Genomic DNA, 13,930 nt, shown 5'->3' with positions numbered 1-13,930 from the left:
CATCAAGAACCTTTATTATCAATGATCAGCTTTATTAAAAACGGAAATACAGTGCATTGTGGATTAACTGTAAAATATGAACTTTTATCCTCTGGACTGTGACATAACACGTTAAAATTTTTACTGCTCAGCCACTATTGGCCAAGGGGTATTGTTGTGGCGGAAAGCATCTGTCAGTCCATGCATTCGTCTGTCCCTATCCTTGTAAATGCTGTTTCTCTGGATTGGCTTAGCCAGAGTTCGTTAAACTTACACCACACTTACACCTTGGCATAAGGAAGAGCCCTATCGATTTTCAGCCACCTATACCTTTTCCTTCAAGGTCACTGGGGTCATTAAAGTTAAATTTTATAAAAGGCTTGTAAAAAATCTGTCTCTAGAACAGTTTAGCCCAAGTTCACCAAATTTACACCATGATTACACCTTGGCATGAAAAAGAACTCTGTTGATATTCAGCGACCTGGATCTTTTTCTTCAAGGTCACTGGGGTCATTCAGTTGAAATTTTATAAATGGCTGGTAAACACTCTAGAATGGTTTAGCCCAAGTAACCTGAAATAAAAAGAAAGTTGTTATCTTAAAAAGGTATTAAGTAGCCTGAAATAAAAAGAAAGTTGTTATCTTAAAAAGGTATTCTCCTGCTTTATGTTTCACAACTTTCTGAATGCCACTTGAAGATGTACCCATTATTACAAACCACCGTTAAGTTGGATCTATTCATTACAGTGTATGTGCGCTCAAGGCTGAGGGGTTTTAAGTGCATTGGGTGGTTCTTTTTAAATTAATTTGCTGGACACCTAATAATTTTCTAAATAATCAACATCTTACACAGGAAATGGTTTAACAGATTTATGTCGAGGTCCGTGGTATATTCCGGCAGTCTGTTGAAGATGTTGCCACTTTCGCCCTCGAATAAAGGCCTAACTTTAATTTTGTCTAAAAATTAACAGGCCGAGACACGTTCGGTCTGTGACGACGTGGGTGTGGGTTGTCATCGCCAAAACGATGCTCATGTGACAACTAATGTGACATGGAATTATTTGTCCTTATTATTCAAGAAGAAAAAAACATTAACAGTTTGCGCGCAACATAAACTTCTAGACTAGACAGTTCCTGCACGTGTTGTTGTCCGGCTGATGGTTGTCAATCAACCAGGATTATCTCCCATTTGTTGACGGAAGTGACGTTCCTGGATTCCAAGCACTTCCAAAATGGCTTCGAACCGAGTAACAAGGGTCGCTCAAGGAGGGTTTTGGAGTTCGCAGACTGCGAATTACAGCAAGGAAACCCAATCTTTGTTGAAAGGTTTGTTTAGTCATGTTCACTTCTTTATTGGGTAGTCTAATATAACTGAGTTTATCAAAGTGATGGCCTTGGTTTTGTTTCATTCTTTAGATAATTTAGTGTCCAATTTCCGTTCATTCCGTGTTGAGTGTTGTACAGTTGACGGCTTTGTTTTTTTTTTTTTCATTTTCTGTTGAATAGTCGCTTTTCATCGCGAACTGCAGAGTAAGTTGGTCAGCCAATAACAATGGCTGCACAGTAAACTTGACATCTCAATAAGTCGTGTTAATTGCATCCTGTTCAGTATTCTTGAAGTTTCATGTGACAGGTTCGTTTCCATATGAGTTGTGTTATCTTACAGAATACACGAATATCTACATTAAAACAAGGATTATGGGTTTAAGGAAAATGAACAAAGTTATTCCAAAAATTGAAAAACAATTTAAATCATACCTTTAAATTTTCTGAAGAATTAAAATTTCTTATTTTCTAATAATGTGTATTAAAGAGTGTAGTTAAATAGAGTTCAGTCTTAAATATTATTATATATTACCTGTTTATATTATCTGAGCTTAAGAGTTCATTTGAGGATGAGGTTATTGTTTCTTGAATTTACCAAAATAGACTTTGAGTTTGTATGAATTGCAAGAGAAGATAACGTCTCTAAGAAAATCAGGGCTTCTTGAAAACTTTCTTTTTGGGACCAGGGATTCAAAAAATATGGTTTATGTATTTCATATTGGGGGCCTCCGCTCAGTTAGTTAGTGCACTAGGACAGCGTAATGACCCAGGAACCTCTCACCAATGCAGTCACTTTGAGCTCATGCTGGCTTTGTCTCCGGCCGTACGTGGGAAGATCAGCCAGCGACCCGCGGATGGTCGTGAGTCTCCACCGGGCTCTGCTCGGTTTCCTCCCACCGTAATGCTGGCTGCTGTCGTATAAGTGAAATATTCTTGAGTACAGCGTAAAACACCAACCAAATAAATAAATAAATAAATTTTTCATATGAAGTGACAATTGTTTAAAACCTTTTGCTTTTATATTTTTCCAGAGATGATGAAAGAGTCTAAACTTACTAATTTCCAGCAGAGACATCTTGAAAATTCTTTGAGGAGTAAGTACCATTTAGATTTTATGTGGAGAATTTATTTTATCTGGCTTCCCTCTTTTTGTTGCTTTTGTTTTGTTATTTTTCTTACGTTTTTTCCTGTTGTCATCTCCATCATCTGTCTGTCAGTTTGTTTTTATGTCTTTTATGTCTGGCCCATTTGTTCATATCCTAAGCAAATAATATCTAAGCGTATTTATAACAGAATTTATAACAGCTTTTGCCTTACTTCTGGTGGGTTGTTCTATACCTGCTCAGAATGTATAACAGCGTTTGCGTTACTTCTGGTGGTCAGCTGTGTCACCAGTTGTGAACTATTGCCAGGTTAGTAAATATGGGACTTGAAAGACATTGTAAACAGATTTTTTACAGACGACATTTAAATACAGCACAATTGATTTTGTACACCGACAAAAAGCAGAATGAGGGAAAAGCCTGTGGAATTTGACAGTTTCTAATGTATGATGTGTTATAAATTTGACAAGATTTCCTGTGTCAAGAAATCATCTCACAAAGCTCTTTACATACAAGAACCTTATCTTCTCACCGCAGTCCAAAAGACCCTTGCTATGCATCATTTATTTAGAGTTAAGGTCCCTCATAGTGAATATGACTCAGGAAACCATTCTGTCTGTGAACATATTCTCTCTGTTGCCTCAAAGTGATTCCTATGCTACAGCTAAGGTTCATTTGCATTTCTCACTGCTGCTGGGGGGTTACTAGATTTTTTTTTCTGTAGTATTTAAGCTGTTAAGGAGGAAAATCTGCACAAGCATCTCATCAAGAGCTTGATAGTGGGCTTAGTCAGTATTACAGGCAGGCTGGTGACCTCATTATTCCTCTTTAACTATACATGTAAATGGTATCTTCTTAGAAACGTGTCATGGATATTAAAGATACTGTATTTTACTTTAAACATGATCAAGTTACTTATGTTGCCTGACTCTGAGAACTCTGTTCATCTTAGAAAGATAAGACTGGGAAAATGTAAGTTTCAGCACAAAGTGTAATATTTTACTTTTATGACCTTTATGGCTTCAGTTGCCTCTGAAAATGATTTCCTACGCAAATGTTTAGGTCAAATACATTGTTTGTCTTCACCAATCAAAGAATGGTATTGGGTTGTACTGGTTGAAGACATAACCAGAGTATCCATGTAATATGTTGTAATCTCATATGTTCTTTCCTTTATTCGAACAGAGGGATCCACCCTACCCCTTGATGTTCCCCCAACATTTACTCCACAAAAGCCCAAACCTGTAATACAAAAACAGCCATCTAAGGTCATAAATGTTCGGTAAGTTAACTTGATAATTATTATTTAGTGTATTGGTGTAATTCGGTGAAGAGTGTAAATTTAGAAGGAATAAGAGAATCACGTCAGTACCTCTGCACGTTAGGCATTATAGGATTTGAAGTAGAGTGAATGCTTAATATGGAAGTGATGTTTTTGTATGACAAACGACTGTCATGTCTAAAAACAAAAAATTCTAGGGGAAAAGTGTCTATTCAGGACTCTTTGGACAGATAGTGGGTTTTGGCTCTTTCTTTGATTTATGCTCTGAGAGCACTTGTTGTTAACTGACACAGCTCCACTTTGGTTCTTTAAATGCCACGTTTCTAATACCCCTTACACTGTTTTTTTTTTTTTTTGCGGTATTGTCGCTGAAAGGGCATTGATATATTTGTACTATTTGCAGGACAATATGGAATTCTGCATATTAACCACTTGTTTCTCCCAACATCCCAGTTGAAAGGTTACTGTTGACCTGCTTTGGGCATTAGAGGTATTGTTTTCAGAAGGTGTTCCATCACTTTCATCTGTTCATGGTGTTTTATTTCAGAGAGTACTCTGGAGGAATCCGCTCCAAAGACACTATGGAAAGGAGGGGAGATTTTGAAAAGCCAGATTACAAGCCACCTCCCAGAAGTAAGAGCCATTTCATGCATGTTTTCTGCGCTTGTAATACCTAAAATATTTGATGTTATTGTAGATATATTCTTCTATTCAGTTGTTTTTAGTACAGAATCGAGTAAGCATAAGTATTGCAGAATGTAAAGTATGGTCATGCTGCTGTATGTTACCTATTTGTAATTATATGAGGGTTAGATATAAGGTACAAAGTACCTATTATCCAGCATTTATTGTTTCTTAAACATCTGTGAAAACTCCTGAGATGCTGAGACCCTGCACTTTGCCCTCTGTTGTGTTTTCTTAGGGACCAGATCAGCCAAGGAAAAGATAAAGCTGGCTAACATCATGGCATATGGAGAAGATCTTCCTCCACCTGACATGAACAAGATCAGAGAGTTGGCTGAACGCAAGATGAAGGTCAAGGTCAAGGTGGACAGATTTGATGAATGTAAGTGTTCAGTCAACATCCTAGGCAAGCAATTCTACATCACACAACTTTATCCATCCATATCAACTAGTGTATTTCCCTAAGGTTTTTGTTCACTTGAAAGATCTCTTAAATGCTTTAAAATGATACTTGAATGCCAACACTTCTGATAAATAAATTTACCAGACTCCACAAAAAAATGCTTAATTGGCCTTTAAGAGGTGAAGAATCAGTGAGAAATAAGAAAAATGTGTCAGGTGAATAATGCTTAACAGAGGTTGAAATACAGTATTTGTAAATCTGGTTGATTTTTGTAGAATTATCAGCGTCTTTTTGATCATAAATAAAATTACCAGACTCCACAAAAAAAATGCTTAATTGGCCTTTAAGAGGTGAAGAATCAGTGAGAAATAAGAAAAATGTGTCAGGTGAATAATGCTAAACATAGGTTGAAATACAGTATTTGTAAATCTGGTTGATTTTTGTATAATTGTCAGTGTTTTTTGGATCATAAATAAATTTACCAGACTCCACAAAGAAAAATGCTTAATTGGCCTTTAAGAGGTGAAGAATCAGTGAGAAATAAGAAAAATGTTGTCAGGTGAATAATGCCAAACATAGGTTGAAATACAGTATTTGTAAATCTGGTTGATTTTTGTATAATTGTCAGTGCCTTTTTGATCATAAATAACTTTACCAGACTCCACAAAAAAAAATGCTTAATTGGCCTTTAAGAGGTGAAGAATCAATGAGAAATAAGAAAAATGTGTCAGGTGAATAATGCTAAACATAGGTTGAAATACAGTATTTGTAAATCTGGTTGATTTTTGTATAATTGTCAGTGTCTTTTTGATCATAAATAAATTTACCAGACTCCACAAAAAAAAATGCTTAATTGGCCTTTAAGAGGTGAAGAATCAGTGAGAAATAAGAAAAATGTTGTCAGGTGAATAATGCTTAACATAGGTTGAAATACAGTATTTGTAAATCTGGTTGATTTTTGTATAATTGTCAGTGTTTTTTGGATCATAAATAAATCTACCAGACTCCACAAAGAAAAATGCTTAATTGGCCTTTAAGAGGTGAAGAATCAGTGAGAAATAAGAAAAATGTGTCAGGTGAATAATGCTTAACATAGGTTGAAATACAGTATTTGTAAATCTGGTTGATTTTTGTATAATTGTCAGTGCCTTTTTGATCATAAATAACTTTACCAGACTCCACAAAAAAAAATGCTTAATTGGCCTTTAAGAGGTGAAGAATCAATGAGAAATAAGAAAAATGTGTCAGGTGAATAATGCTAAACATAGGTTGAAATACAGTATTTGTAAATCTGGTTGATTTTTGTATAATTGTCAGTGTCTTTTTGATCATAAATAAATTTACCAGACTCCACAAAAAAAAATGCTTAATTGGCCTTTAAGAGGTGAAGAATCAGTGAGAAATAAGAAAAATGTGTCAGGTGAATAATGCTTAACATAGGTTGAAATACAGTATTTGTAAATCTGGTTGATTTTTGTATAATTGTCAGTGTTTTTTGGATCATAAATAAATTTACCAGGCTCCACAAAGAAAAATGCTTAATTGGCCTTTAAGAGGTGAAGAATCAGTGAGAAATAAGAAAAATGTTGTCAGGTGAATAATGCCAAACATAGGTTGAAATACAGTATTTGTAAATCTGGTTGATTTTTGTATAATTGTCAGTGCCTTTTTGATCATAAATAACTTTACCAGACTCCACAAAAAAAAATGCTTAATTGGCCTTTAAGAGGTGAAGAATCAATGAGAAATAAGAAAAATGTGTCAGGTGAATAATGCTAAACATAGGTTGAAATACAGTATTTGTAAATCTGGTTGATTTTTGTATAATTGTCAGTGTCTTTTTGATCATAAATAAATTTACCAGACTCCACAAAAAAAAATGCTTAATTGGCCTTTAAGAGGTGAAGAATCAGTGAGAAATAAGAAAAATGTGTCAGGTGAATAATGCTTAACATAGGTTGAAATACAGTATTTGTAAACCTGGTTGATTTTTGTATAATTGTCAGTGTCTTTTTGATCATATCATCTGATATTATTATACTTACATAAATGTATGAATTCCCCGCGGGCTCTGCACCGTTTCCTCCCAACATAATGCTTCCTGCTGTCATATAAGTGAAATATTCTTGAGTACGGCGTAAAACACCAATCAAATAAATGCATGGGACGCAAACAGTCCTCAGACCCCTAATTAACCATAAGCGATAACACTAACGTTTAGCACTGTATCTCAGCCCCAAGAATTCCGTGGCCAATAAACTTTGGTGCCTACCTTGCCCAACCTGTGAGAAAGCAGCCATAAAAATCTTGACAGGTTGACCGTCATAATCTGGACTTTCTTATACCTTCAACTGTGAGGGGTACCTAGCAACGTCAAGGGGACGTCACTCGCAGACTTATTACTACCCCACACCTAGTGTCTTCTCGCCAGCAGTTTCAAACTTTCATCAATAAGGCTCATAACTCCTCAAAGTTTAGACAGTTTCTAGCATTTCAATACCAAGCATGTACCTGTAGGCCAGAAATGGGTGCCTGGGAGCAAAAAAACGATTTATACCGTAAAATACAGATTTAAATTCATCCGTCCCGAAAAAAGGGAAGTTGTAATGGGGTACTGAATCCAACACATAATCTTTCTGATGTACAGATTGTCTCCCTTTGTATGTTTTCTGTTTCACAAAGGGCATGTTTGTCGTTTCACATAGCGCACGTAGCACTGTGTTTACGTAACTGCCATGGGGACACAGTACCTGCATTACTGGATGTCATGGAAGATACGTGCACGTAACATTACATGCGCTTTGTGAAACGGGACCCATAATAGTGAAGATAATTTTCATGGGGTGTAAGTTTGTACCCTTGATGAAAGATGACACAAAAGTTTGACAGATTTTATGTATTAACTGATTCATAAGAGCTCAAGATCATTGTTGATTTTTAAAGTTAATTGTTTTGTGTACTGTACTTGCTGATTTTTTAAGTTGCATGTAGTTGTTTTATGAACTATACGCTTGATGATTACAGTGCAAAAGGAGATAGATGAAAGGAGAGCATTCTTGGCAGACATGGAAAAGATAGGAAAGGCCAGTGAATATAGACCAATGATAGAGACTGAAATATCACAAGTGAGTATTGAACAGCCATTGTGTTGGTTCAGAGGTCTCATCAGTTTGTATGATGTAAGCAGTCTCGAACTTGTCAGCAGTTTGTATGATGTAGACAGTGTGTGATGTGCCAGCAGTTTGTAGCATGTAAGCAGTGTGTGATGTGTCAGCAGTTTGTAGCATGTAAGCAGTGTGTGATGTGTCAGTAGTTTGTATAATGTAAGCAGTGTGTGATGTGTCAGCAGTTTGTAGCATGTAAGCAGTGTGTGATATGTCAGGAGCCTGTAGCATGTAAGCAGTGTATCATGTGTCAGGAGCCTGTAACATGTAAGCAGTGTGTGATGTGTCAGCAGTTTGTATCATGTACGTGGCTCAGTTGGTTAGCGCACTAGCACAGCATAATGACCCAGGGGTCTCTCACCAATGTGGTCTCTTTGAGTTCAAGTCCAGCTCATGCTGGCTTCCTCTCCGACCATACGTGGGAAGGTCTGGCAGCAACCTGCGGATGGGCGTGGGTTTCCCCCGGGCTCTGCCTGATTTCCACCCACCATAATGCTGGCCGTCGTCGTATAAGTGAAATATTCTTGAGTACGGCGTAAAATACCAATAAAATAAATAAATAAATTGTATCATGTAAGCAGTGTGTGATGTGTCAGGAGCCCGTAGCATGTAAGCAGTGTGTGATGTGTCAGCAGTTTGTATCATGTAAGCAGTGTGTGATGTGTCAGGAGCCTGTTGCATGTAAGCAATGTGTGATGTTTGAGGAGCCTGTAGCATGTAAGCAGTGTGTGATGTGTCAGCAGTTTGTATCATGTAAGCAGTGTGTGATGTGTCAGCAGGTATGTAGCATGACAGAAATATGTAACATCACAGGAGCCTGTAGCATGTCAACAATCTGTAACATGTCTGAGTTACAGACTGCTGGCAAGTTACAAACTTGATTTATTTATTTATTTATTTATTTGATTGGTGTTCTACACTGTACTCAAGAATATTTCACTTATATGACAGCGGCCAGCATTGTGGTGGAAGGAAAACCCACGACCATGTGTAGGTTGCTGGCAGGCCTTCCCACATATACAGTTACAAACATTTACTCCATTTCCCTCCACACATAAACCTAGCCACTGTCATATGAGGAAAAAAGGTTGAGTACAGCAATAAAAACCAATCAAAACAAAATCTGTAATGTGTCATCAGTCTGTACCATATCTGCAGTCAGCAACGTGTCAACAGTGAAAAGCTGACATGATTAACATTGTTAATATATCCCATGCCTGAATTAATCACTAAGTTTTAATCTGACTGCCACCGTGTCTTTTTGATGTAAAATCCTTATTTACCTGTTGCTAATGGCTTTAGAACATGGCTATATTCATGATTTTGTTACCCACTGTATTCTATGTATGTCTTCGAAGTATATATTAAAGACCCATGGATAAGAGAAAGTTAATAAAGAAAAGATCATAATTTCTATTTCTTTTTTTTACAGAAAATCAGGGATATGGAAATTATAGATAAGAAAAAGTGTGCTGAACTACAGAAAATGTTAGATGCTGAAAAGGCAAAGTCTTCAAAGACAGAAAAAGGTGGAATTCCTGAGGCATTGGCACCATAAAGATTACTGGAACCAACATTACTCTGATGGAACCAGAGCTGTGGACAGAGAATGTAATATTTTAATTGGATGTAAGTTTACGCGTACTTCCCAGCCAGAACAGATGTAGAGGGAGTGTCATCTTGTCTGTCTCAAGAAGAGCTCATTGTAAAGAAAGGGAGACCACTGTAGAAGCTGTCATCCTGGGACTCTCAACATGAGCTCACTGTAAAGGATGGGGACATGTGGAGGGACTCTTATCTTGTCACTCTCATCATTAAATCACTGTGAAGAAGTAGGGGCCTGTGTAGGAGACTGTCATCTTGTCACTCTCCACATAAGCTCAGTGTAAAGGAAGGGGGACAGGACTCATCTTGTCACTCTCAGCATGAGCTCACTGTAAAGGAAGGGGGACAGGACTCATCTTGTCACTCTCAGCATGAGCTCACTGTAAAGGAAGGGGGACAGGACTCATCTTGTCACTCTCAGCATGAGCTCACTGTAAAGGAAGGGGGACAGGACTCATCTTGTCACTCTCCACAAGAGCTTAGTGTAAAGGAAGGGGGACGGGACTCATCTTGTCACTCTCGGCATGAGCTCACTGTAAAGGAAGGGGGACAGGACTCATCTTTTCACTCTCCACATGAGCTCGGTGTAAAGGAGTGGGGGTAGAGGGCTGTGTAGTGACTGTTCCCTTGTCACTCCCAGCATGAGCTCGCTGTAACTGAAGAGGTACCTGTGTATGTGCTGTCATCTTGTCACGGTCATCATGAGCTCAGTGTAAAAGAGTGGGGGGCGTGTGTATGTGCTGTCATCTTGTCACTCTCAACACAAGCTCAGTATAAAGAAGTGGGCCCTGTGGAGAAAGTGTCATATTCACAGTGACCAGTAACTTTTGCGAGAGTGTGAAACCAGATACATCATTGCACGATCTCCCAGAAGTCATATTGTTCAGTCAGATAATCTGTGATACATTATCAACTGATTCATCACTGTTTTATCACTTCAACTGTTTTGTTAATTTATTTTTGCCACTTTTAGAGTTCTGACTTTAAGATAATATCTTTATTCAGTGGTATTCACACACTTTTATTTATATTTGAAATTTACATTATTTTATTATTATGTTTTTTCAGTAACAACTGCAGATATAGTCTTTACCTGCCGTCCAATACCACATTTGGTACATTTCTATTTTTAGCTTGGCCTCACAGACAAGCATACATGCCTCAGTAATTACCATACATTCCACACGTGTACCAAGGGAGATGATTTTGTGAATATTTTTAAATGTGCTATTCATCAAATAAATTTATATGATTCCACACTTTGTTTCCTCACTGGCATGGATGATTAAAGGGCAGGCTGGCAGAGACTTTTAACCATGCCCATGCCCCGTGAGGTCATGTGTTTGAATTCAGCTCTTGCCATGCAGACAAAGTTGAGATTTAAGGTACCTACGTCAGTAGGTCAGTGGTATACTCCAGGCATTCCAGTTTTCTCCATCCCTAAACCTGACGCCTGTCATGTGCTTGTAAATAAAAAAAAGTTCTTGAACATAGCATTAAACATGGTTCACCGTCGTACATGGAAAGGTCTGCCAGCACTTGCCGATGGTTCTGACAGGTTTCCGCCCGCCATAATGATGGCCACCACCATATAGGTTAATATTCTTGAGTAGAGTGTTAACACCAACCTAATAAATAAATCAAAAAAATATATAAAATATAATACCGATTAACAAATAATTGTTAGATGCATTAGTCTGTGGTTTTCATTTAAGGGCAGACAAAAAACTAAAACGAAGGATGCAAATATGTCAGATGAAAGACCATAAAATACTGTCCTGGAAAATTTATTTATTTCTTTATTTTTCAACCAGTCCAACATCTCATGCAATTGTGTCTGCTGCTTGAAATAATATGTTCCATGGTCCATTGAGCAAATGCATTCATACCTCTACATGCTTATACAGTTTTAATACTGAAGTTGTGACACTAACAACTGTTTGGTCAGAAAAGGCCATCGTGGAATCTTATGTATTAAAGATACATTTTACACGGTTCGAAAAAGAAATCAAACTAGTTATACTTGAAGTCCACATCCATGCACAGTTTGATGTTTCCAGCACGAATTGAAAATTTGGTAAGTTCGAACACAAATGATTAACATGCTTAGCTGTGTTAGGGCTAACACTGTGATTGACAATAGTGCTACATATAGGCATGGGAATTTTACCCCAATTGGCTTATTTCAGACTTTTTCTTTTAATTAGAATTTGAAAAACAAAGAGCAACTGATTTTGCCAGAACAGATTGCTAACGTCATTTGGGGGGCAGGGTGACATACTCTTAGACTTCCTTTAGAAACTTCTGACTACTTTTGACCATCAGTTCCCTTGCCTGTATTATCCATACATGACAAGTAAGGGTAACACTCACCCCTGCTGGCTCAGTCAATTATGTCTCCTCAGGTAATGTACAATTTGGTTCCTGCTGGTTCATCAGTACCTTTAAGGACTCAAATATGTGACATTTGTAATGGTGCCATCTTTGACCTTATTTTACATAGCACAACAACCCGTCAAAATAACTCTCATGCAGTACACGTGAAATAATAAGAACATATCAAGATTGCTCACTAATTATATCCTTCCTAATTCTGTCTTATCCTACCCATATTTGTGGACATTTCTGACGGGAATCAAAATGGTTTCTGCACACAGATTACAAGCGTATACGGTGGCTTGTTAATGGCATACAACTTTGTTCAAGTATTTTGTTTGTTTTCTGCATTTTCTTATTTGTATGGCGGCTTGTCAAACTGTATTTCATCAAAGTAAATCTTTTTTTAAAGAAAATATTCTTTTACACAGAAAATTATTTTTTTCATACGCTGTCATTTTTTCACAATGGAAAGTTTATCTTATAGATTGACGGAAGTATTTTGTTCATGGGAGTAATATTTCCACCACCGACGCTGAAAATATATCATTATTACGTCAGGTACGTGGTTTACGATTTCCAATGCGGAGTGGTCTAATCATCGCCTGAGTTGCATATTCTCACTTTTTCCAGTTACTGCGTGTACCGTTTTCATTTTCAGCACCTAAATAGGTTTAATTTGATAATATCTATGCGCTGTGTTAATGTTTATAAATTATTTACTCTTGATTACAAGTGTAATTTCCTACAGCACCATATTTTATGCCTTTAAAATGATACCAAGCATAAGTCAGTCGATCAGTGGTGAGAACTGCGTAATTCCAAAACAACACTCATGTCCACGAGACAACAGCAGACATATTGAGTCACGCTGCAAAGGTACATAGACTATCAATATAGGTCACGTATAGGCCTATTCCCTTTGTATATAAACAGGGGGATTTCCGTCAAATTTCCCTTTGCATTTAAGGCATGCTCTAGGCTATTATCTGAGCAGTCATCACGATGAAGCTCCCCGTCATCGAAGCTAGGCCTGCGGTGTGGATATACATGTATTGTTTATGGGTGGTGAGGACTACACACGCTCATCCCTACCCAAAACCCGGCAGCCATGATTTGGCAACGTGTGGCTCGGACACCTGTGATACTCAAAAACGTCCCACCCCTGAGTTTTGTAACAAAGTAGAGACGCGATGTGAGAGCTGTACCGTTCGTACCTGCGAAGAGGTCATCTGTGGCGCGTGGAATGGCTGCAGCAACACAACACCGCCTACAGTGGAATGGTAGATATAATATAAGCCATCTGTATACCGCAGTGCCTCACATGATGCACTGCAGTGTGCTTTTGTCGATATCGAATGCTCTATGGCATCTTTATAGTCTGATCTTTCCAGTACCAACTGAAGAAGGTTTTGTTGGTTGTGCTGGAGGCATTCAGACTGATCAACATAACAGACAGTAAATTGCTAAACATATCGTCACATTTGTATATAACGCTTGATATGTTTTGCGTATATGACATGTACTGGCTCTTTTCTTTCAGCTATCACAGCAGGTGTACCTGTATCCGAGATTCATCATGATGAGGTAACAAAATCAAATTCAGAATCGGACAGAAGGGAGACGGAAATGCTGCAACAGTCTGTTGATAAGTTGAGGGGTAAGTGCACACTCTAGGGGTGTAAGTAAGAGAGTACATATGTACATCATTAACACCTGAGCAGTAATCTTTTATACCTGAACATTAGACAATTCTTCTTTCCGAATAACACTGATGGAAAGTGTTTTTCATCCATATATACGGTGGTATATACAAAATATTGTGTGTCCCAGGTCATAATAATTAGCATGTATTTTATTTTATTTTCTAGCAACCGTCGACGATCTGGTGTACAGATTTTATGGTCTTTGTGTACTCGTCGCCATCCTGACTATCATCACTATTCTAGCTATCTTCAGGCCTAAGTTGCTCTGTCCTAGATGTAATCCCAGACCACGCCCCGGGGGCA

At 37.7% G+C, this 13,930-nt stretch overlaps 1 protein-coding gene across 1 annotated transcript; it reads left to right on the top strand.

The window, feature by feature from the left end:
- Window positions 1-1,210: 1,210 nt before the first annotated feature.
- Window positions 1,211-13,924, top strand: LOC135469743 (UPF0193 protein EVG1-like). Its single transcript, XM_064748361.1, has 8 exons — window positions 1,211-1,304; window positions 2,336-2,398; window positions 3,593-3,689; window positions 4,237-4,322; window positions 4,612-4,755; window positions 7,801-7,901; window positions 9,373-13,581; window positions 13,793-13,924. The coding sequence occupies exons 1-7, from the start codon at window positions 1,211-1,213 to the stop codon at window positions 9,496-9,498; spliced, it is 711 nt and encodes a 236-aa protein (XP_064604431.1). The 3' UTR covers window positions 9,499-13,581; window positions 13,793-13,924.
- The last annotated feature ends 6 nt before the right edge of the window (window positions 13,925-13,930 follow it).

This window comes from Liolophura sinensis, chromosome 1 (assembly GCF_032854445.1).
Source record: "Liolophura sinensis isolate JHLJ2023 chromosome 1, CUHK_Ljap_v2, whole genome shotgun sequence".
In the NCBI taxonomy this organism is placed as follows: Eukaryota; Metazoa; Mollusca; class Polyplacophora; order Chitonida; family Chitonidae; genus Liolophura; species Liolophura sinensis.
Note: the sequence above shows the minus strand (reverse complement) of the source record. Positions and strands in the feature narration are given on the sequence as shown.